The 24,566-nt window shown below is 48.4% G+C and overlaps 1 protein-coding gene across 1 annotated transcript in view; it reads right to left on the bottom strand.

The window, feature by feature from the left end:
- Positions 1-12,038: 12,038 nt before the first annotated feature.
- The window catches only part of TDRD12 (tudor domain containing 12), a 106,375-nt gene continuing 93,847 nt past the window's right edge, over positions 12,039-24,566 (bottom strand). Inside the window, 1 exon segment of the mRNA XM_067540026.1 lies at positions 12,039-12,555. Coding sequence (XP_067396127.1) covers positions 12,467-12,555 — 89 coding nt within the window. The 3' untranslated portion in view covers positions 12,039-12,466.

Here is a 24,566-nt window from a genome sequence, read left to right as displayed (position 1 = left end):
GGGTCCTATGCAAAAAAAAAAACTGGATAGCTGTCATTACATCTACAGCATGAAGCCTGCACTTGAGACTGGAAGTAGACAGAACCACTGATTTGTTTATGTAGCACATCTTCCTTGGGAAGGAATTCTGTAAGCAAATGAAAAACAAGGTTACTTACCAGTAACTATTGTTCTTCGAGATGTGTTGCTCATGTCCATTCCAATATAGGTGTGTGCACACCTCTGTGCACAGCTCCCAGAACTTTTTTCCCCTTAGCAGACCACATGGGGTCAGCTCTGGTGCCCCCTGGAGCCCTGCGCGCATGCCACAGTATATGAGGCACTGCCAACCCTACGGCCCCTCAGTCCCTTCTTTCTGCCAACTCCGGCAGCGGGGACGGAGGGTGGGTATGGAATGGACATGAGCAACACATCTCGAAGAACAACAGTTACTGGTAAGTAACCTTGTTTTCTCCTTAGAATGATTGCTCATGTCCATTCCAATATAGGTGATTAAAAAGCAATACCTTTGGAGGTGGGTAGGAGTTACCGATGAGCTGCCCTCAGCATGGCTCTGCCAAAACCCGTGTCCTCTCTCACTTGCTGAATGATGGCATAGTGGGACATGAAGGTATGCACCGATGACCAGGTGGTGGCCTTGCAGATGTCCTGCAGGGACACTCTCTCCAGGAAGGCCGCAGGGGAGGCCTGAGCTCTGGTTGAGTGCACTGTGATGACACCCGGAAGTGGCACATTCGCCTGCTCATAGCAGCACTTGGTGCAGGATGTAATCCATGTGGAGATGCGCTGGGTGGAGACAGGCAATCCTTTCATCTGGTCTGCCACTGCAACGAAGAGCTGCAAAGATTTCTAGAGCGGCTTTGTATGCTCGATGTGAAGGCCAGGGCTCGTCTCATGTCCAGCGAATGCCATCTCCTTCCCTTCCCCCCCCCCCCCCGAACCGTGTGGTTTGGGAGAAATGTGGGGAGAAAATTATCTTGGTTACAATGAAACTGGGAAACACCCTTGGGCAGGAAGCCTGGGTGAGGCCTCAACTGCACCTTATCCTTATAGAATACTGTATAAGGGGGCTCCGAGGTCCAGGCCCTAATCTCGGAGACCCTTCTAGCTGAGGTAATGGCCACCAGGAAGGCTATCTTCCATGAAAGCATGAGCAGAGAGCATGAAGCCATGGGTTCAAAGGGGGCCCCATGAGTCTCGAGAGGACCAGGTTGAGATCCCAAGAAGGCACCAGGTCACGGACCTGCGGACAGAGCCTCTCCACCCCCTTGAGTAATCTGACCGACATGGGATGGGAGAACAGGAATCTCCCCTCTAGCAGCTGATGGAAGGCCGAAATGGCTGCCAAGTGAACCTTCAACAAGGTTAGCGCCAGACCCTGGCGCCTTAGCTGGAGCAGGTACTCCAGGATCACCTGCAGAGGCGAAAGGCTGGGCGGAATGCCCCGGGACTCCATCCAAGAGGTAAACCATCTCCACTTAGCCCAAAACACGACCTGTGTAGAAGGTTTCCTGCTGCCCAGCAGGACTTGTTGGACCTGCACCAAGCAGGCTCTCTCTCCCTCCATCAGCCACAGGGCCTCCAGGCCGTGAGGTGCAGGGAGTCTAGGTCCGGGTGCAACAGGTGACCATGGTCCTGGGAGAGAAGGTCGTGCCGCCTAGGGAGCTCCACGGGCAGGGCAATCGAGAGGTCCCGCAGCATGCTGAACCAGTGCTGTCTCAGCCAGGCCGGAGCGATGAGCATGATGTCCACCCTGTCCCTCTTCCTTTCCAGTAGGGCCTCGGGCAGGAGTGGAATGGGCGGGAACACATACATTGTGGTCCCTGCCCTGTTGGTGAGGAATGTGTCAGAAATCGACCTGATCTCGTGAGCCCAGAGTGAGCAGAACCTCAGGCACTTAACGTTTCAGTCCATCACGAATAGGTCCGTTTGGGGAACACCCCACTTTTGGAGGATCGCGGTCATTACCTCCGGGTGCCGCGACCAGTCGTGGCAGGGTAGAAAGACCTGCTGAGGCGATCCGCCTGGTCATTCCTCACTCCCGGGAGGTGAGAGGCAGTCAAGTGGAAGTTGTGCCTCATGGCAAAGTCTCACAGATGGGTAACTTCCTTGCAGAGAGCCGAGGAGCGTGCCCCTTTCCTGCCTGTTTATATAAAACATAGCTGTGGTGTTGTCCGTCAGCACCTGCACCACTGTGCCTGGCAGGAATCAGAGGAACACCCTGCATGCTAGGCAAATAGCCCTCAGCTCCTTCACGCTGATGTGCAGGCACCTTTCCTCCCCCGTCCAGAGCCCCTGAGTGCCCAGATTGGTGCTGATGTGGGCTCCCCATCCCACATCGGAGATTAGGGTGACTGATGGGACCAGTTCCCTGAACGGAATGGCCTTCAACACTGCCCTGGGAGATCTCCACCAGTCTCGGGAGGCTAGGATGGGCAGGGGAAACTGTGACCACCCAATTCAGTGAGTGTCTACTTGGCACGTACATTGAGGCCAACCACTAAGAGCAGGCCATCATATGGTCTAACAGCTCTATGCAGTGCCTGGCTGTTATCGTGAGGAATTCGTGTAGCTGGGAGATGATTGAGACCATCGCCTCGAAACATGGCTGAGGCAGGAAGGCTGTGGTCTGGGAGCGTCCAGGGTGACCCCACTGGGTTCTATGCGTTGCACTGGGGTTAGTACAGACTTCTGCTTGTTTATGAGCAGTCCCAGCCTGTTGTATGTGGGGCAAGTGAGGGTCACGCTCCCCTGCACTTGGAACCTGGACTGCATGTGGTGAACACCCTTGGAGCCGAAGATAGGCCAAAGGGCAAAGCTGTAAATTGGTAGTGGGAGCCAACCACTGTGTAGCAGAGGAAGTGCCTGTGGCCGGGGAGGATGGACCCATGCGTCCTTGAGGTCGAGGGCTGCTTACCAGTCTCCTGGATCCCGGGAAGGAATTATGGAGGCTATGGAAACCCTATGAAACCCGAGTCATTTGACATATTTGTGCAGATGACGCAGGTCTAGTATGGGTCTCAGACCCCCTTTTTGCCTTGGGGATGAGGAAGCATCTCGAATAGAACCCCTTCCCCCTTCGGGATAGGATGCCCTTAACCTGTTCGGGACAGGGTGGGGCGGGTCCAGGAGAGCAGTAGGGGCGTCACCCTCGGGCGCACCATCAAAACTGTCTCCTACTATTGCTCGACCCCCTGGGGGGCCCTGCAGGCGGGCTGAGGATGAGCTGGGGGGCTGATTCCCTCTTCTAAACCCCCTATTTCTGTCCCTACTTCTGTAGTGTTGAAAGGGCCTGGTCGCTACCGCACCTGGGGCCGTGACTGCCTCCTGGAAGCCTGGGGCGTGCAGAGGCCTAGGGAGCGAAACATGGCTCTGGAATCATTCAGACCGTGCAGCTTTGCATCAGTCTGAATGGAGAAGAGGGCCAACCCATTAAAGGGGAGGTCCTGGATTGATTGCTGCACCTCCTGGGACAGGTCTGAGGGTTGCAGCCACGATCATCTCAAGGAAATGGCGGAGGCTATGGCCCTACCCGCCGAGTCAGCAGCGTCACTGGATGTTTGGAGCGCTGCCCTAGCCACCGTGATTCCTTCATCCAGGATGGTGGTGAAGTTTCTGGCCTAGTCCTGGGGCAGGGCCTCAGCAAACTGCTTGAGGGAGTCTCACAAACTAAAATTATATCTCCCCAGGAGGACCTGATGGTTGGCAATCCTGAACTGCAGGGCTGCTGTGGAATAAATTTTTCTCCCAAACAAATCCACAACTTGTTGTCTTTGTTCTTGGGAATGGAACCAGGCTGACCTTGCCTGTCCCGCTGGTTGGCTGCATCCACCACCAGGGTTCCCAGGGCCAGGTGAGTGAACAAATACTCGAACTCTTTGGCTGGACATAATACTTTTTCTCAGCCACCTTCGACATAGGAGTGACTGAGGAAGAGATTTGCCACAGGGCCTTAATAATTTAGAGGACCTTATCGTGGACTTGTAGGGCCACTCTCACTGGGGCAGCCGCCACCAGCACATTGAAGATGGTATCAACGGCCTCCACTAACTCCTTGAACTCCATCCCCAAGTTAGAGGCCACCTTCTTGAGCAGCTCCTCGTACACCCTGACGCCCTCCAGTGGCGCCATGTGATCCCGGGAGACTGCCTCATTCGGGGAGGAGGAAGAGGACTGCTGAGTCACGTCCTGTGGGTGCTCCCCTGCCCGCCGAAGGGATACACCCGTAGAAGGGCCCTCCATGGGGTCCGACTCCTCATCCGAGGAGCGGTGTCTATGGGCCTTTTCCCGTGCGGGGGGCATGGGCTGCACCCCTCCTGACAGGGTGGATTGGGGCTGTGGTCCCATCTGGGGTCAAACCGGGGCTGATGGTGCCACCTGCTGTGACGCCTTGTGGAGGCATTGGCTGTCCCGACGACTATGTCCCCTGCGGGACCCCAAGCCACTAGACCAGCGGTGTCGTGGCCGTCTTTGGTCCCGGGTGTCATGCCATGCCAGGGACTGTCTTCTCACCGCCTCCAACATGGAGGACGACGAGGACCACCTCCGTCGCCACGAGCGGCCGGTGGACGGAGGCGTGCTCCGAAGAGCACTTGGTACCGGAGCCTCGGTACTGAGGACTTGTGGCACCGCTTACCCCTTGGTAATCAAGAGTGGTGCCACTCCGAACTCAGTGGTGCCGAGCCTTACTCCGGCGACCGGGTTCCGCGTCGGGGACTACGCGGTGCGGGGTCCTCAAATGGCAACCAGGTTCTGCACTGCCTCGGTGTGGACAAACCCCACAGTGCTGAGCCACCGACGGCGACCGGGTTCTACACTGCCTCAGTGCGGGTGAACTCCTCGGTGCTGGGGATCAGGAACTAGAGCTGTCCAGGCACTGCCTGGCAGACCTCGACTGGTGCAGCCTCCTGGCATGCGCTGCCTCCAGTGCTGAAAGGGAGACTCCATGTCCCGTGCCAGTGCAGGTCGGCTCGGCGACTCTGACCTGGAGCGACTGCTGGGAGAGCGTCCTCGCTCTACCCCCGGTGGCCGTCTGGCAGGAGATCTTCCTCCCCGTACTGGGGATTTCCTCCGCCCTATGGGGGGGACCCAACGCAGGCTTGCCCTGGAACACTGGCCCCTTCTCCCTCGGGGAGGGAAGGGGGTGGGCGCGGAGGTGGTGTAGGTAGGCCAATTAGGCTCTTGCCCCCTGAAAAACCTCTGGTGTCAACAGCGTCGGCAGGGGCACTTTCCCACTCCCAGGAGTTGGGGGAGGCTCCCTGCTTCGAGATGCAGGCACCAGAGAAGACTCGAGGGCATCTCCGCACTCGACTTTGCCCGTACCGACAGCGCAAGGAAGTGTCTGCGCTCCGCGCGCTGTCTCCTCTTCTTTGTCACTGGGGACGTGGCACAGAGTCGAGTCAATCCCGGTGCCTACAGTGCACTCTGCACTAAGGTGATGCTCGGTGCCGAGGAGGAGCGGGACGGTTCAGACGCTGGCAGAGCACTGACTTCATAAGCAAGGCTTTTAACCTGATCTCTGTCCTTCTGAGTCCTCAGTTTAAAAGCTCTGCATATCTTACACTTGTCTTTCCTGCTCTTCCCCCAGGCACTTAAGGTACCGATCGTGGGGGCGGCTTAAATCCAGGCAAACGGGGCATGGCCCAGCCATTGTAAGTCCCTCAGGGACTTCTTATTTAACTACACCACTTAACAACTACTTAAAACTAACTAAAGTACTCTGAATAACAAAGAGTTCAAACAAGGGGAATGGCACTTGCAGAGAGCAAGTGCTAGTTCCAGCAACCATCACGGGCGGAAAGAAGGAATTAAGGGGCCGTAGGGTTGGCAGTGCCTCATATACCACGGCATGCACACGGGGCTCCAGGGGGCACCAGAGCCAACCCTACAGGGTCTGCTAAGGAGAAAAAAGTTCCGGGAACCATGCACAGTGGTGTGCACACAGCTATATTGGAATGGACATGAGCAATCATTCAAAGCAGAACAGTAATTTGTTTAGAAATACTATAAATAAGGAGGATTGATAAGGAATCTGAATCCCCGAGCACAATAAGCTGAGGTGATACTATCTAGCAGGATAATCATGAGAGTTCACATAGTTGCAGGTTTGTATCTCTCAGCAGTTGAAGGGAGAACAGCAGAAATTTTGAAGGACTGAATGAAGGTCTCATTGAGGGATAACGGCTCTGAAATTGGGTTTATAGGGCAACTGCTCTGAAAAACTTGGTAGTGTATGGATTGGATCCCAAGAAAGCAAAATCTCTAAGAGCCCCCAAAAGGAGAGACCTATATTCTAATGGAATATAGCTTTAGTCCCTTGCTGAAACCCACTAGGATATATTATAAAATATGCTGAAGGAAAAAAGGAGAAAAATCTGTTTCTAGAACCATCAGTCAGAAAAGGTCACCCAGATTCTGGAGAAAGTCTCCTTGTTCAAAGATGTGCTCCCCAACTTATCAGGAAGATGTTGGTGACAACAGTCCTGGTTGGTACAGGCCTCGTGAAGGGAATGCCTTGACATGCATTCCCCTGAACTGTCCACCAGTGCAAGGAGTCCAGGATCAATGGAGGCAGGCAGACCAATCTGTCCAATGGGTTAAAGATTAGACAGTAAGCTGTCCGGAGCCACGTTTGAAGAGGGCAAAGGCACAACCTTAGAAATTGAACCTTAGAAATGTGGACATGTGGCCCAAGAGCCTCAGGTACACATGAATTGTAGTGAAAGGCTGAGCCTGGAATCAGCTTTGCTTCTACAGTCTGTTGCATGGGAATGTTGGGATGTGGTGCTGAGGGACTCAAGAGTTCAGCTGCCCATCCAGACATTGGGTATGTCAACGTCTTTGCCTTGGAGAAACCCTGGATCAAAGGAGGATTTGGGACAAAAAGGCAGAGGAAGTCTGCTGCTGCCCGAAATCTCGCTGACGTGGAAACAGCCAGCACTGCCATCACCCTCGTCGTTACTGGACTCAATGGACGCCCCAGGGTCAGAGCCAGCCTTGACATTACAGGTTCTCTCCCTTCCCTACATGGTACCGGGGAGCAGTTGGAAGGACCTGATCCATCCCACATGCTGGCAGTAATGCCGTGCTGGTCCATACTCTTTCTTGAGGAGGAGAAATAGTCTCCATGAGGCCTGATATGTGCTAGCACAAGTATGTCTATCTGAGCTGTTGTATAGACATACACAAATAGGTGGAATGCAGCTTTTCAGGTATGTTCCACTATACTTTACCATGTTCAGCTTTTAAAAATTGCTGGAAATCAATATTTAGATTAACATATAAAATTGAATATGGTAGAGTGGGGGCATAGTTGGGATCAGAAGGATAGAGTAAAATACATCTATGGAAAACATGACAGAAAACAGTGTTATGGGGATAGGGAAGACACTGGGATTCTACCGGGATCATACATACCGACACTGACAACTACACGTTATTAACTTTCAACATAAAAACATGCTACATTAATATTAAAAAATCTGGGACATTTCCATACATACTCTAGTAAAAGAAAGGATATATACTGCTAAATCACTCAACGTCTTTGTACATTACAGTAGAACCTCAGAGTTAAGAATGCCTTGGGAATGGAGATTGTTCATAACGCTGAACAAAACACTATGGTTGTTCTTTCAAAATGTTTACAACTGAACATTGACTTAATATAACTTTGAAACTTTACTATTCAAAAGAAAAATGCTGCTTTTAACCATTTTAATTTAAATGAAACAAGCACAGAAACAGTTTCCTTACCTTGACAAAAAATTTTTAAACTTTCCCCTTTTTTAGTAGTTTGTTTAACATAGTACTGTATTTTATTTGGTTTTTTTTTTGGGTCTCTGCTGCTTCCTGATTGTGTACTTCCAGTTCCAAATGAGGTACGTGGTTGACCAGTTAGTTTGAAACTCTGGTGTTTGTAACTCTGAAGTTCTACTGTATATTCCTCTGTTACCCATCTCAACTTCCACTGCCTCCCTGTTTCTACCTCCCATAGCCTACATATATCAAAACTCATCCTGAGCAACCTACCTGCAGCCTTTATTCAGACTACAAATATGCAGATTTTAATTTTGTAATTTCTATATAAAATGCCACATGTAGTAGAATCGTTAACACAAATCATTCATTCACATAAGTTTTCCCAATTATAGAAAAATCTCATTTGCAAGCCATATTTCACTTTCTTACAAATATGATGCAAATTCATGTACATAACTATTAATGAAAGATACTCCAACACTGTATTAATAATCAAGTACAAAAAATTAAAACATGGTGAGTTTAACAGTGTCCTCTGATTGTTCCATATATATGTGGTGGAAGCAAATGTGACTAGCAGGGGGTTCACATAAAATCTCACTACTCTAGATGACAAAGTTCAACATCTTTTTCAAGAAATCTTCATTACCATGCAAATTTAAATAGCCTGTTTCCAGGTATATAGTCAGACACTGATCCTCACAGCTTTACTTGTAGTTTATTTAAACATCTTCTATGCACTGGCAGAACAGGAATTATTTGAAAAGATTACACTGAAATTTTCTTTGTTTTGTTGTAGGGGTTCCAAAACTGATGTAAGTGGCTAGTGCCAATTCTCTTTGTTTCCATCTGCTCAACTCTATAAAAAGATAGTTAAAAACACTTTAAATACATCCTTGATATTGCTTATTCATGGTAATTGTTAAAGTTGCTACACGAATTATATGGAACTGTGAATGGGAGAAAAGATGGTTCATGTGATCTCAGAAGATGGGATTTTTCCTCATAGATTTCAAGGGCAGACTGGATCATTATGATAATCTAGTCTGACCTCCGGTACAACAGAATCCAAAGTACTTCCTTGAAAAAATTCCTAGAACTTATCTTTCAGAGAAACATCCAATCTTGATTTAAAAATTGCCAGTGATGAAGAATCCACCATGAACCTTGGTAAATTGTTCCAATCGTGATGTGTCCATACTAAAAAAAGGCCTTGAGAACATCTTAATATTCTACATAGAATACTGTAATACAATTCTTTCTATTGTCCCTATATTTAGTTTGTATAGCCTTTGTTTCAGGGTCATTTAAAACAGAATAAAATAAGAATCTATATCAATGAAACTTGAATGCCTTTTTAAAGCAAGCAGCAAGATAGGTGTATAAGGGGCCCAACTACAATATTTACCCTGCTTCCCTCCTTGCCCCCAGCAGAGCCCACTCCCAAGCACCTACCCTCACCAAGGTGGGCTGAACGTGGAAAGGCAACAACCTCTTAGGAGCAATCCCAGACCCTCAGAAAAACAAGCAGCAGGAGCTGCAGCAACATGGCTTTCATAGCTCCAAGATTCTAGTGACACCTATCAGTTTCCCTGCTCATGCTGCACTTTCCCTGCCCATCATGCTGTTCGAACAGGATTATATCAATGTGAACTAGGAACCTTTTAATTCATGCCTGCACTGTTCACATGGTGGAGTTACAGTGCAGCATTTTGATCTGCCCTCCTATTCACACCCCCATTGTCCAAAGTGCAGGTAGTGTAGGCATGCCCTTTGTCTTCCCTTGTTGTATTATACATTTATTTAGATGATAAACTCTCCATGGTAGGGACTGTCTCTTTTTTGTCTGTAAGAGGTCTGGCACACATTGAGCTCTATAAAAATAAAACTACACTAAAAACCTGTACTCTAAGGAAAATACAGATTTTTATGCAAACATCTTAGTATTTTTATTGGTACTTCAAAACAAAAATCTCAATTACACTTATAATACATAACTTGTAAGAAAGACTTCAACTACTTTAAGACTACAACTTCCTCTTAGAGTACTGAAAATAAAATATTTCCCTACAGATCAACAACCTTTTTTGGAAAGCAATGATTTTCCTCTCCTAATTTTTTTTTTACAGAGCATAAATCATCATCTTTGTTCACCTTATTTTTTATGCATCAGCATCATGACTATCATTAGCACAGCTATGATACTAAGTACTTAATTAACTGCTGCTCCAGAGCAATACAACTTGCATTCTTGTATGCGAGTCCTACAAAAAAGTCAGTCTGCATAGATCATTTAAATCCAGAGGACCCATAGGACAGCCCACCAGATTTTCATATCTTTACAAGCTGGTTTGAGCACAAAGTTTAACTACTTAAAGAGTAACTTACTTTTTTAGCCTTCCACAAATTACGTTCCTTTGAAAGACAAATTCATGCAACATTCCTGAGGACCTACTTTGGATACATATTTAATTCTTCATAGGGCAAATAGGACTAACGGAGAGATGCTTAATGGTTATTTATCGTCCTTTAAATGAGAACTGCAGTTAGTAATTAAGAGTACCTGAGAAAAAATATATTAAAAATGAGTTTTCAAAACACTGACATACAATCCTGCCATTTCATTATCTTCATAACTACATATGAATGATGTAAATGTAGGATTCATAAAACTGAACAAAGAATTTAAACTGAATAGCATAGCACCTTGCATGTGAATAGTTCAATGAGCTTTATAAAGATTCATTTAGCCTCACAACACACCTGTGAGGTAGGTAAGACATCCACTTCATGTAAATGTACCCATTTCATAGAAGAGGAAATGGAGATGAAGATTAAGCAACTGGTCCAAGGTCACACAGGAAATATGTGATTGTTGAGAACAGAATCCAGGGCTATTAATTCTAGCCCTGTGCTTTAACCACTAACTCATGCTTTTCTACAGTAGCACCAAACTGATCATAGAATTGTAACAAAAACTAGAGATGGAAAATACATCAATATATCGGTTATATCACCTAACGGATTACCTGCCAGTGCAGAATTGATCCCTACAGTATATTTTCCACTCTATTATAAAAAATACTGAAAGGAAAAATCCAGCACTGGCAAGGAATTATCTAGATGATCTGAAAAGTCATACCCACCTTTATGATAATATTCAGCAAGATCAGAATTAAGTTCCATTTTTGAATAACATTTAAATTAACTTTTTTTTTAAAACAGCTTATAAAAACCTGAAAGTCCCTACTCTCAAATCTAAGATGAACTATATGTCATCTTTTATATCAGACTGTTGAAATACTTACAAGTCTTAATTTTTTAAAATATAAATCTAACAGTACCTTTAAGCTATTACAATGTTATATTATACTGCAGTTTTCAACTGAGCAAAGTAATATTTGGGACAAGCAAAACAAGCTTGTAGTTATTCTTTAAGCTTATATTACATTTTATCCAACAAATCGGTTACATAATTACTCTTGTAAATTTATTACTACTCTAGTTCCCTTGGTTCTTGAAGTAAAGACACCCACACACACACTTGGCAGCATGTTTAAGAGTAAATAAAGATATTAACCTTGGTGTCCTAGTTAAATCACAACTGGACAATTACATTCCACCTAGCTAAACTTCCCTTGTAGTTTTAACTGTGATTGTTCAGCCTTTGTCCTGAATAGTTGTGTTGTATTGCTGGGTGCTGTTTAATGGCTGCTACCTTCCATATTAAAGGAATAATATGTTATGAATGTGTGATTGTGTGCACACACACAAATCTAGTTTATGGGGTGATCTGAGATCTTTAGATGAAAGGATATAAATAAAATATAAGTAATTATTTTATTGCTGAGCAGCAAGACCTTACAACTGACCTGTATGATGAATGGGAGAAAGATTAATTTATTCCTTATTGTCCTTTTTTCTCTCTTAACTAGCATTCATGAAAAGCACCATCTGACATCAAAAGACTAAATCCTCTATCAATCCATCCACAGAACAAGTAAAGTATGAGCAGCAGCAATGCAACCTTTCCCACTACCCTCAATATATCTGAACTCTAATCTGAAACGAAGTTTGAGAGGTAAGTGGAGTCCTTGATGCAGAACTGTCAGCAAATGAACCAATTAGTGCTAAAAGTGATGCTGATTCTGTGACATATATACAGCGTTAGTTCACTAGGAACTGGACTTGCAATAAGCACTTCATTTTACCAAGGCCAGTGAACAACCATAACATGGCAACAATTTTTAATCATTGTTAACACAGACCAACCACGCATCAGTGACCTAGCAATAATAATTCCAGTTGCTTCCCCCAATCTAGTTTAGTCCTTTTTAAAATTTTTGCTATCTGGGCACATTGTTTTTTATACAGTACACCATCAATAAATGACACAGCTATTTCAAAGTAAATGAACAAAAAATATTAAGAACATAGGTAGCCATTCTTCTTGCATGGCATAAAATTATTATTTCAAATTCAAGTAGCCAAAATAAATCAGACAACATATTTTAATGCAATAAAGGGCTCTGTTCACTGTTATTATACCAAAAACATATGGACTTGATCTTGCAGCCCTTAAACTGTTTGCGTAGATCCACAGAGTTTAGAGGAAATGTTCATGTGAATAAGATCTGCAAAACAATCTTTAATCATCATTCTGGGTTGGGAGAAGAAAAGGGATTGATAGAGATTTATCTGCTGACTAGTCATCACTCTCTGTTCCACTATCTTCTGAGGATTCTTTCATTTCTTCGGTTACCAATGCAGCAGCATGATGTACTTTTTTTGCACCTACAATAATGAAGGAGGAAATGTAGTAAATTATAAAGTAAAATAAAAAAGTTAGACCATTAAAATATATTTTGTACAAGTAGTATGAAAAATGGTACTGTAGACTTGTAGTTAAAAAACCAAAGCACACACTGGAGAAAAAAGAAATTGATGCAAGAAAATAATGGCGTACTAAACTGGTGCTTTGTTAAGGATGCTGCATTCACAATTAAAAGCAAGACTCATTTTTCTATACCAATTAAAAAGAGCCTGAATTTACCTGGTTTTGGGAAGAGGTGTGTAAATAACTGTTTGGTCCAGATGCTTAACAGGAAAGGATATGTTTATACATCAGAAGTGAAATTAATACCCATTAAACTTGTACTTAAACAGAACTACTAACCTGTCCCCAAAGGAATGGGTGGACAACCAGAGAGGAAGAACAACTGGCACTGAGCTCTGGACAAAAGAGTCAAAATGAGAACTTAACAGGCATGAAAGGGGGGGTGCATGAAATAGCTGGGCCCCAAGGTCAAGTGCTTCCCCTTATGAGACATATCCCTCTTCTGGGATATTCTTGCTGTCTCGTGTGGAAGGGCTGCACAAAGGGGGCCTGTGACCTGTATGGCTGCTGTTGCTGTGCCTCATAACGGCATCTCTATGCGGGTGACATACACACCCACAGAAACTTTAAGGTAGCCCTTGAATCCTTGAAGGAATAGAGGGTTTCATTAGTCTTAATTGAAAAAAAGGTTCGGCCATCCAACAGCAAGTCCTCAGTTGCTTGAATCCAGCACAATCCCTGAATTCTAGAGCCAGGATGTCCTCCTCAGAGTTACCTGACCAAAGTGTACACATCAAGGGCAGATTGCAAGGATTTTTTTTGCCACCAAGCAGCTCCCAGTGACAAATATCTGAAATACATCCCGGGAGGTCTCGGAAAATTGCTCACTGAACTTGGCCAAAGCCAACCAGTTGAGGAAGTCGTATTTAGCCACCAGGGCTTGCTGGTTCGCTATCCTCATGTGACCTGACAATGAGGTGTACGTCTTTCTGCCTAGGAGGTCTAGGCATTTTGAGTCTATCTGTGGAGGACTTCAATCTTCCCTGCCGGGGCCTGTCATTCACCACTGTGACCACCAGGAAGTTCAGGGTTGAGTAGGAATAAAACCCCTCATATACCTGAACTGGGACAAAATAGTGCTTCTCCAAGCACTTGGCTAACGGCAGCATCAAGGCCAGTGTGCCCTCACAGGCTTGGGGCGCACCTCATTAATTGGGAGGGCCACTCTTCCAGTAACAGAAGGCTGGAGAATATCCACGAGTTTATGTATTATCCTGGAGAAATTCCACCTGAATTCCCAGGGAGAAGGCCATCCGATGTAACACATCCTGGTTTGCCCTTAAAGTCCTCCAGGGAGGATGAACCAAGCAACACTGCGCTGTTTGGAGATGAGGATGAGGCTGTTGGCTGGACCACTGGCAGGTCCTCCAGAAAAGGAAACTCTGGTGGCTTCACAGGCAGGGGAACCACAGGTGTCTGAATTTGCATCTGGTCCACAGCCACCAATGCCACACAAGCAGGGAATATTACTCGACTTCAATGATGAGCGAGACTTCCAAGAGCAAGGTGCCTCCCCCTGAGCCCAACACAGACACTGGTATGGGAAAGGCACTGGAGGCCAGTAGGCACTGGGTCAGAGACCTCCATTCTGGCTCCATCCTGTCACATGCTAATATTGGTAGCCATAGTGTTTCACTGGTGTCCCCTGGACTCCCTCAGGTGAAGTGGAGTGGGACGATGAGGAACATGACTCCAAAGCAGACAAGTCCCAGGACCTTGGAGACATGGGAGTGATTATTCCAAAGGAAGCCAACAAAAAGAGGTTGGGATCAGCGCTGCCGAAGTAGTTGGCACCAGTGGTGCTGAAAAGGTTGCTGCTGCAGGCAAGGTTGGTCCCGAGGTAAACAATGGTACCAGAGCGCCTGCATGCCTTGACACTGAGGATAGTGACAGCCTCCATGGTACCATTTGCGGTGTCAATTGTGTTGGTGCCAAAGAAGGACCAGTACTGAAGAGCCTTGTACTCTCTCTAATACAGTGTCCATACCAACCCCCCCAGAAGGGCTGTGTTGTGGTGCAGTGCCAAGACTTCAGCAGCATGCTCCAACTGGGGTTCCAACACGGGCGTCAGCCTCATGAAGTCCTGGAGCAGCAGGACTGAAAGGCAGAGCAGGACCATCGCAGCCTGGCACACCAACAGCACTGATCCTGTCAGTATTGGCATTGTTTCCATCTGTACTGGACTCAATGGACGCCTGGAGGATGGAACCAGAGTCGATGGTACAGGGCATCTATCCTTCCCGCCCTGCACCAAGGGAGGGTCTAAAGCTCCTGTGCGTTGAAGCCAGCACCGTGCTGGTCTGTGCTCTTCTTAAGAGAGTCATCCCAAGACCTGGGGCACTCCCAATCAGTCTCATGCGACCTCTTCTTTGGTGCCAATGATGCAGAACAATTCCTGTGCCTCTTCAGAGATCCCTTTCTTGGAAAGGGAGGCAGAAGCACTTTCCAAGCACAAAGGAGATCTGTGGCCCAAGGAAGGCCTCAGTACTGGATCAGGCCTCATGGCCTGCTCCAGCAGGTGCTGCTTAAGGTGAAGGTCCCGCACCACCTGAGTCTGCTTCTTGAATGATCTGTAGATCAAATAATACATGAGCAAGCACCATATGTGGCGATCACTTTTGGGAATCACCACTCCACACAAAGGGCAATGCTTGAAACTCAGTAAAGGCATCACTGGGGAGCACTACCACTACACTAAAACTTTTAACACTACAAACTAGTTAATAACTATGTATGACAAACTAAACTAATATATGAATTTGCGAGGTTGTGAAACAACAACCGCACAAAAGCTGCAACTCCAACCAATGGATGGGAAGAAGGAACTGAGGGGTGTGAGAGTACTGCCACTTCGTATAGCCACAGAGAGACCACAAGCATGAGCACCACCCCTCTATGGGTACTGCTAGGCAAAAGTCTCCAGCTCCAGCATGCACATACCTACTTGGAATAAGTCTGCATCTACTTGAAGGGTTAATGTGATGCTTGTCCCTTATTAATAGTGAGATTCTTGTATACAGGCCAGACTGATTAAAGGAACCTAAAACCTCACAGGAACAAAGATGTGCACCAGTAAGGTTACTATCCATATTCTGTAATATTTCATATAAAAGGATGTTGAAATTATTACAGGTTGTATTGTTTTATTTTGGTGTTTCTTAAGCCACTGCTTACTAAAGACAATTTCCAATAAATCCTGTCACAAGAGATTGTGACCAACTGGTTTTTAGATTTTGGGTGCACAACATAAGGGCATCTCTTCTCTGAATTCAGAAGGTATGAAAAAATCTCTGAACTTTGTAGGCAAGGAAGCCACTTCTGTAAATACAATTGAGAGAAAACACTTGTCCTTGGTTATACTTTACTATTCTGCTAGAAACTAGTCTATAATCCTAGTGGTTATAGCAGAAAGAGTGAAGAAACTGTCAAAATGTATCTCTACCTTTGCAGAAGCCACTGGTTTGGGCTTTCTTCTGCTGGAGCTTTGCTACAAAAAGGGACACAACTGGAGAGCATTAATTATTTGTATGGTGCATATCAACCTCCAAAATTAAGTCACTGTCAGCCCATTTCAACTTTTTTAAGCTCGTCATATCTGAATTACTCCAACTTATTAAATGGCACCAACTGGAGCGCTATAAACAACACAGGATAAATAGGATAGTAGCTCAAGATCTGATCTAGAGGATCAAGTGGTGATCTAACAGGAGCTATGAAGTAGTGGTCTAGAACTGAAAGAGCGCAGGGTCACTGGTATTCTTTCTGGCTCTGACATCACCTATAATTAAAAGTCGGCAATTAGAATTTACTTAATTTTGTGGATAAAGAGCTATCTAGAATAGACTCTTGCTCACTTGTCAGCGCACTGCAGTGTTAACAGAAGTAAAAACTAGTTGTGACAGATGTGAGATCTTGGAAATGCAGAAATTTCAGAAGACTATTATACTGAGACACTCCAGATGCTAAAGGAATATGGAATATTCATAGACTTCAGTATCTCTAAGTATTATGCGTATATTTGTGAGCTGGGGACTGTATTCCGACTCTATAGGGAAGGATTACAGAGCTTCCTTGAGGAACTAAAATCAGTGGGACATAATTACTGCAAATCTCTGGACAGGTCACCTCCTTGGGAGGAACTGCATATAGTAGTTCAGACTAGGCTCAAGAGGCTACAGACAAAGAATAATAATAATTTGATAATAAAAGGGGAGCTGAACCATTTCAAAAAGCTCTTATTTGATCCTCAAACTGACAGGAAACTGTAAGCATGAGGGCAAAACCCTGCCAGAAGGACTTGAAGAACTTTGTGAACCTAGCAGGGTCTCAATGTGGAAGAGGTGTGACACTTGGTAAGCCTTGAATGTGTAGGTTGTTTAGTTTTTTATGATATGCTGCTCTGTAATGCTTTTGTCCTAAATTAAATATACTGTGCTAAGTAAAAGCTGTCTGGTCACTAGTAAACACTGTCATTGTCCCTTGAGAGAGAGTGTTTGATGGGGACTGGACTAAGGTCAAATCTACTGGGATAGTCACTGTGAATTGCAGAGGGACTGCAAGCTTAAACCCCAGTCAGGAGAAATAGGGATGAGCATTCCTGCCCATAGAGAGATGAGGGCTAGAGGCCCGAGATCCAAAGAGGCACCACTAGGCAGACCACAGAAGGGGCAACAGTGCAATTCATTCTGGAATTATGACAGTAGTAAAAAATTATTTGAACCAGGAAACTGTAACAGATGCGAATAATACACCATAGGGTCAGTTGTGTTGAATAGAAAGATCCCATTTCTAGAGTCACTTGAACCATAAATGCATAAGAATGTAATTTCTGTTTTCTACAACACAGAGTTCTTGTAGTAGGATATTAGTCACATGTGTACTTTGATACTGCAGCCATGTTGGAAACGAGGAGTGGTGAGCATGTTGGATCTAGATTTCTGAGCTCCTTTGCCTCAAAATTTGTAGCTATGGAGAAAACAAGGTTAGTTACCAGTAACTGTTGTTCTTCGAGATGTGTTGCTCATATCCATTCCAATATAGGTGTGTGCGCGCCCAGTGCACAGATTCCCGGAACCTTTTTCCCTAGCAAGCCTCACAGGGCCAGCTCAGGCGCCCCCTGGAGTGCCGCGCTCATAACGCGGTATAAAGGGCGCTGCTGGCCCTGCGGGTCCCCAGTCCCTTCTTTCTGCCGACTCCGACAGTGGGGACGGGGGGTGGGTTTGGAATGGATATGAGCAACACATCTCGAAGAACAACAGTTACTGGTAAGTAACCTTGTTTTCTATCTTAGAGTGATTGCTCATATGCATTCCAATATAGGTGATTACTTAGCCATACCTTGGAGGTGGGTAGGAGTTATCGGTGACCTGCTCTTGATAGCACGGCTCTGCCGAATCCCGCATCTTCCCTTGCCTGCTCCACGATGGCGTAGTGCGACGTGAACGTATGGACTGACGACCAGGTCGCTGCTCTGCAGATGTCCTGCAGGGGCACCTGTTCCAGGAAGGCCGTGGAAGAGGCCTGGGCCCTAGTAGAGTGTGCTCTCACCGCACCTGGAAGGGGCACCCCTGCCTGCTCGTTACATGCTCTGATGCAGGCAGTAATCCAGTTGGAGATTCACTGGGTGGAGACAGGTGAGCCTTTCATCCTGTCCGCCACAGCCACGAATAGCTGTGTCGACTTCCGGAAGGGCTTGGTCCGCTCGATATAGTAGGCCAAGGCTCGCCTGACATCCAGCGAATGTCCTCTCCTTTCCTCCTCCGAACCGTGGGGTTTTGGAAAGAACACAGGAAGGAAAATATCCTGATTACAGTGGAACTGGGACACCACCTTAGGCATAAATGCCGGGTGAGGTCTCAGCTGGACCTTATCTTTGTAAAAAACTGTGTAGGGGGGCTCCGAGGTCAATGCCCTTAGTTCGGAGACCCTCCTGGCCGAGGTGATGGCCACCAGGAAGGCTACCTTCCAAGACAAAAGGAGAAGGGAGCATGTGGCTAGGGGCTCAAAGGGGTGTCTCATCAGCATGTTAAGGACCAAGTTGAGGTCCCAAGGCGGCACCGGATCCCGGACCTGAGGGAAAGTCCTCTCCACCCCCTTAAGGAACCTAACTGACATGGGGTGAGAGAATAGGGACCGCCCCTCCATCGGCTGGTGGAAAGCCGAAATGGCTGCCAGGTGTACCTTGAGGGAAGCCAGGGCCAGGCCTTGCAGCTTAAGCTGCAGCAGGTACTCTAAGATAGCCTGTATGGGTGAGAAGCTCGGATGTAAACCTCTCGATTCTGCCCACCCCGAAAACCTCCTCCAGTTAGCTTTATACGTAACTTGCGTGGATGGTTTCCTGCTTCCCAGAAGAACCTGCTGAACCTGCAGGGAACAGGCCCTCTCTCCCTCCGTCAGCCACAGAGTCTCCAGGCAGTAAGGTGGAGGGAGTCCAGGTCGGGGTGCAACAATCTCCCCTGGTCCTGGGAGATCAAGTCGCATCGTCTGGGTAGCGGAATCGGCTCGGTGATGGAGAGGTCGAGCAGCATGCTGTACCAATGCTGTCTTGGCCACGCTGGGGCGATAAGGATGACGTTCACCCTGTCCCTCTTGATCTTGAGAAGGACTTGGGGCAGGAGCGGAATGGGGGGGAATGCGTACATTAGGTCCCCTGTCCAGTCTATCAGGAATGCATCAGACAGCGAGCCTGGCTCGCAACCCCTGAGTGAGCAGAACCTCAGGCATTTCCTGTTCCAGGCTGATGCGAACAGGTCTAGACGGGGAACACCCCACCTCTGGAAGATTAAAGTCACTATGTCCTGGTGTAGTGACCAGTCATGGCGGGGTGAGAATGACCTGCTGAGGCGGTCCGCCTCGTCGTTCCGGACCCCAGGGAGGTGAAAGGCAGATAAGTGAAAATCGTGCCTCACCACGAAATCCCACAACCGGATAGCTTCCTGGCAGAGAGCAGAGGAACGTGCCCCCCCCCCCCCCGTCTGTTCACGTAGAACATAGCTGCCGTATTGTCCATGAGGACTTGGACCACCCTGCCCTTCAGGAACTGAAGGAAGGCCTTGCAGGCCAACCGGATCGCTCTGAGCTCGCATACATTGATGTGCAGAGCTCTCTCCTCCAGTGACCAAAGCCCCTGGGTGCCCCGGTTGCGACAGATGTGGGCTCCCCATCCCATATCGGATGCGTCTGTGATGAGCATCACAGATGGGGTTAATTCTCTGAACGGAACGCCCATCATCACTTCCCTTGGGTCCCTCCACCAATTGAGAGATGACAGCACCTGTGGGGGAACCATGACCACTCTAGTTAGAGAATGTCTGTTTGGCACATATACCGAGGCTAACCACGCCTGGAGAGGCCTAAGCCTAAGGCGGGCCAGCCTCACTACATACGTAGAAGCTGCCATATGTCCCAACAGCTGCAGGCAATGCCTGGCTGTCGTCGTGGGGGACCTGTGGAGATCGGATATAATAGCCGCCATTGCCTCGAACCTAGTCTGAGGGAGGAAGGCTCTGGCCTGTACCGCATCCAATGTAGCTCCAATAAAATCTATACATTGCACTGGAGTGAGCGTGGATTTTTGTTCATTAATAAGCAACCCAAGTCTGGTGCATATCTCGCGGGTGAGGAGTAGACTATTTCTCACATGAGTCCTCGACTTCCCCCTGATTAGCCAATCATCTAAGTAGGGGAAGATCTGAACCCCGTTGCGACGCAGGTGGGCTATTACCACAGCCATGCATTTAGTAAAGACTCTGGGTGCTGAGGAGAGCCCAAAAGGTAAGGACCGAAACTGGTAGTGTCGCCCAGCTACCATGAACCTCCTATGGCCAGGTAATATGGAGATGCGGAAGTACGCGTCCTTCAAGTCTAGGGCAGCGTACCAATCCCCCGGATCCAGGACCGGAATAATCGTGGCGAGGGAAACCATGCGGAACTTAATACGTCTGATATACTTATTCAGACGACGTAGGTCCAGGATGGGTCTAAAGCCCCCTTTCGCCTTGGGGATTAAAAAATATCTAGAATAAAATCCCCGGCCTTCTTCGGCCACTGGGACTTCTTCTACCGCCCCCAGCGCCAGGAATGACTCAATCTCCCACACCCGGAGTTGAACGTGGGCGGGGGTCCCAATGGGGGAGATCCTAGGGGGAGCATCGGGGGGGAAGGCCATGAGTTGGAGGGTATAACCCTTGGCGATCACCTCTAGGACCCACCGGTCCGTAGTAATGGCTTCCCATTCCGTAAAGAAGGAACGGAGCCTATCTGCAAACGGTCGGTTGAGATCCCGGGGAGAAGGAAGAGTACTACCCTCCTGCACAGGGTCAAAAGCGTTTATTAACATTACCCCCTTTAGAAGGCCCTTGTTGGCCCCCAGCAGAGGACCCTTGCCGGCCTCCTCTGTTGGGCCCACGATAGTGCTCGCGACCTCTCCTCTGCTGGGCGGGTCGGGGAACCTGCCTAGATGGGGGTGGTGGTTACCTCTGGGCTTGCGGCCTGGACGGTATACAGCCCGAGGGACTTCAGGGTAGCCCGAGAGTCCTTAAGGGCACGCAGCTTTTCATCTGTCTTTTCTGAAAAGAGCCCTAAGCCATCGAAAGGCAGGTGTTGTATGGCCTGTTGAACCTCCTGCGACAGGCCGGACGCCTGCAGCCAAGAACAGCGGCGCATGACGACAGCGGAGGCCATCGCCCTGCTAGCAGTGTCCGCCGCGTCGCTGGCAGACTGCAGGGCAGTGGTTGCCACCGCCTCCCCCTCCTGCAGTACCGTGGCAAAATCCGCCGCTTGGTCAGGAGGTAACGTGGCTGCAAATCTTTGCATAGAGGCCCAGAAGTTTAAGTTGTACTTGCCCAAGAGGGCCTGGTGGTTCGCTACTCTAAACTGCAATGCTGCAGTAGAGTAGATCTTCCTCCCAAACAAGTCCAGCTTCCAGTCCTCCTTGTCCTTGGGAGTATTCCCCTGGTTCCCCTGGCGGTCTCTTTGATTGGCCGCATCGACCACCAGAGAGCCCAGCGCAGGGTGGTTGTATAAGAACTCAAAAGGTTCCTTGGGAACATAGTATTTTCTCTCACCCCTTTGGAAGTGGAAGGTAGGGAGGAAGGGGTCTGCCAGAGGTTCCTGGCAATCTTCATGACCCTGTCATGAACTGGCAGGGTTGCCCGTGATGGCCCAACGGAGCTCGAGGGTCCAAAGAGGGGGTCCTCCTCCTCGGACATGAGTTTGAACTCCATGCCCAAGTTCTCAGCTGCCCTTTTCAAGAGGTCCTGGTGGGCGCGGAAATCGAACAGGGGAGCCCTGTGATCCCTGGCCGCCGCATCATCAGGTGATGAGGAGGAGGATGGAGGTATGGGTCCAGTGGAGGATCCCTCCCCTGGGTCAGAATCTTCCTCTGAGACTTGCCCTTGTGTTTTAGGGAGTGGGGGCACTGGAAGGGCCACTGCCGACTGTATAGACACCGACCCTTGGGGCATAGGAGCATTCCACGGTCCCCAATATGGCCACTGCCATGGCACTTGGCTCCAACCCGGGGCCTGCAAGGGGGGCGGCTGCTGTCCTGCGGCCCGTTTGTCTCCCGAGCCTCCCATGCGTCGCTTGCCCCTTTGACGTGGAGAACGGCTGGACGACGATGATGTTGACCGGTGCCGACGTCTGCGGTGCCGGTGGTAGGACGAGACCGGGGAAGACGACAACGTAGAGGACCTGCCCCTACGGCAAGACGATTTGCGGTGCCGCTTACCCTCTCGAGAGCGTGAGCGGTGCCGACGGTGGCGATGCTGAGGAGACTCTGTCCTCCCAGTCATCGGTGCCGGGCCCATCGGCGTCGACGTAATGACTGGGGCCAGCACGGACGGAGGCTCCCGGGTTTCCGGTGCCGCTGGTCGTGGGCTACTGTCCCTTGATGTAGTGGACAGAGACCGGGATCGGTGCCGGGACGGGCTCCGTACCGGAGTTCGTGAGCCCGAAGTGCGGCCCTTGCCGGGGTCGGAGCTGGACCGACGTCAACTCCAGCGATGGACTCAGGACCGCCCATAGTGCCGCGGTGCCGAGTCGCTCGACGACCTAGAGTCGGAGCTCGGAGGGGAGCCGACGCTCTCCACCCTCCGTGACCGTCTGGATGGAGACCTAGATTGAGAACGTCTCCAACCACCGGGACCACCCAGGGCGGGTTTGCCCCAAGACGCAGGTCCCTTGTCCCAGGGGGGGACGGAGGCGTAGGCATGGCCATGAGGGCTCGTGCCGCAGTAAACGCCTCCGGCGTTGACGGCCCTTGCAGGTGCACTCCCCCACCCCCAGGAGTCGGGGGAGGCAACCCGCGTGGAGACACCGGGGCCGGAGTGATCTCCACGGCCCGGGGCTGGGGTGTCTCCTTACTCGCTCCGCGCTGCGGTAGCAGGGAGGAGTCCTTAGGTGCGGTCAGGGACCGTGCCGTCTTCTTTGGCCCCTTCGGTACCTGCGTCGGTGCCGAGGACGGTGCCTGTGGGGGGCACTCCGCACCAATGACACACTCGGTGCTGACGGTGACCGAGAAGGCTCGGACGCTGGTCGGAGCGCTGACTCCATCAAAATCGCCTTCAGCCTCGCATCTCTTTCTTTTTGAGTCCGAGGCTTAAAGGACTTACAGATCCAGCACTTGTCTCGTCTATGTTGTTCACCAAGGCACCGGAGGCAACGGTCGTGTGGGTCGCTGACCGGGAAGGCTTTAGCACAAAGGTCGCAGTTTTTAAAGCCTGAAGAGCCCGGCATGGCTCCAATAAAGGACCCAGTTCAGGGGTACTTCTCTCTAACTTAACTATAACACTATCACAGATACTCAACACTAAACTCTAAAGAACAGTCAATAACAGCTAGGGTACGAGTGCTACTTGCACACAGCAAGAGGCAATAGTTCCAGCAACCGTCACAGGCGGAAAGAAAGAACTGGGGACCCGCGGGGCCAGCAGCGCCCTTTATACCGCGATATGAGCGCGGCACTCCAGGGGGCGCCTGAGCTGGCCATGCGGGGCTTGGTAGGGAAAAAAGTTCCGGGAATCTGTGCACTGGGCGCGCACACACCTATATTGGAATGCATATGAGCAATCACTCGAAGATAGAAAGCATTTTATCTTTATTTCTCTTGTAACTGTATAATGCCTTATACTTCTACTCGCTTAAAATCTCTTTGTAGTTAAATTTGTTTTATTCTTTAAACAAAACTAATTGTGTTGTGAATTGTTTTGGTTACTCCATTTAAAATAGCAACTGTTAGATATTTTTCCCTTACAGGGGCAACAGATCTAAAATATCTGAATTGTCCAGTAGAGGGCTGGAAAAATGCAGAACACAAGCTTTTGGGGAAAAATTCGAGATGAGGAGTGTGTTGGAGTTACCTTGCAAGTAATAAACCAAAGCTGCTGGAAGCCAGAGTATGGCTGGTGTGCTGCTGACAGGCTGCTGTGGTCAGAGGTGCTGGACCAGGCTTGTGGCTATACACAGACACGCAGGTTGGATGTTACAACAGCAAAGTATTGTGTGATTCATTATAAAATATATTCAAGAGGCCAAATAACCAATGTCAGTCAGGTTTATTGCTATAAGCCAACAACAACACACTACAGGAAAAAGGTTCAATATAACACCAGTGTTCAGGAAGCTCTCAGGCAGTGTTGATATATTCACTTTACACAGTTGTACTCCCAAATTTATACCCCCTAAAGCCAACTTTTTATATCCTTCCTGTTTATAAGTCAAAGATACTGAAAATAGATTTCTCATCAGCTTTCTACCTGTTTTTTCTGGCACCATGGTGTATCCCTTATCTTTGACCTGAACACGACACTTCAGGTACCAAGAGCGTGAAGGCACTTCCTAGGTTTGTTCTAGAGCAGAATACTCATGTCTTGATGTTGACCATTTCCCTATCTATTTAAGCCAAAAC

This window comes from Emydura macquarii, unplaced genomic scaffold, assembly GCF_026122565.2.
Source record: "Emydura macquarii macquarii isolate MOO-44397 ecotype Brisbane River unplaced genomic scaffold, CSIRO-AGI_Emac_v2 contig_561, whole genome shotgun sequence".
NCBI classification, from domain to species: Eukaryota; Metazoa; Chordata; order Testudines; family Chelidae; genus Emydura; species Emydura macquarii.
Note: the sequence above shows the minus strand (reverse complement) of the source record. Positions and strands in the feature narration are given on the sequence as shown.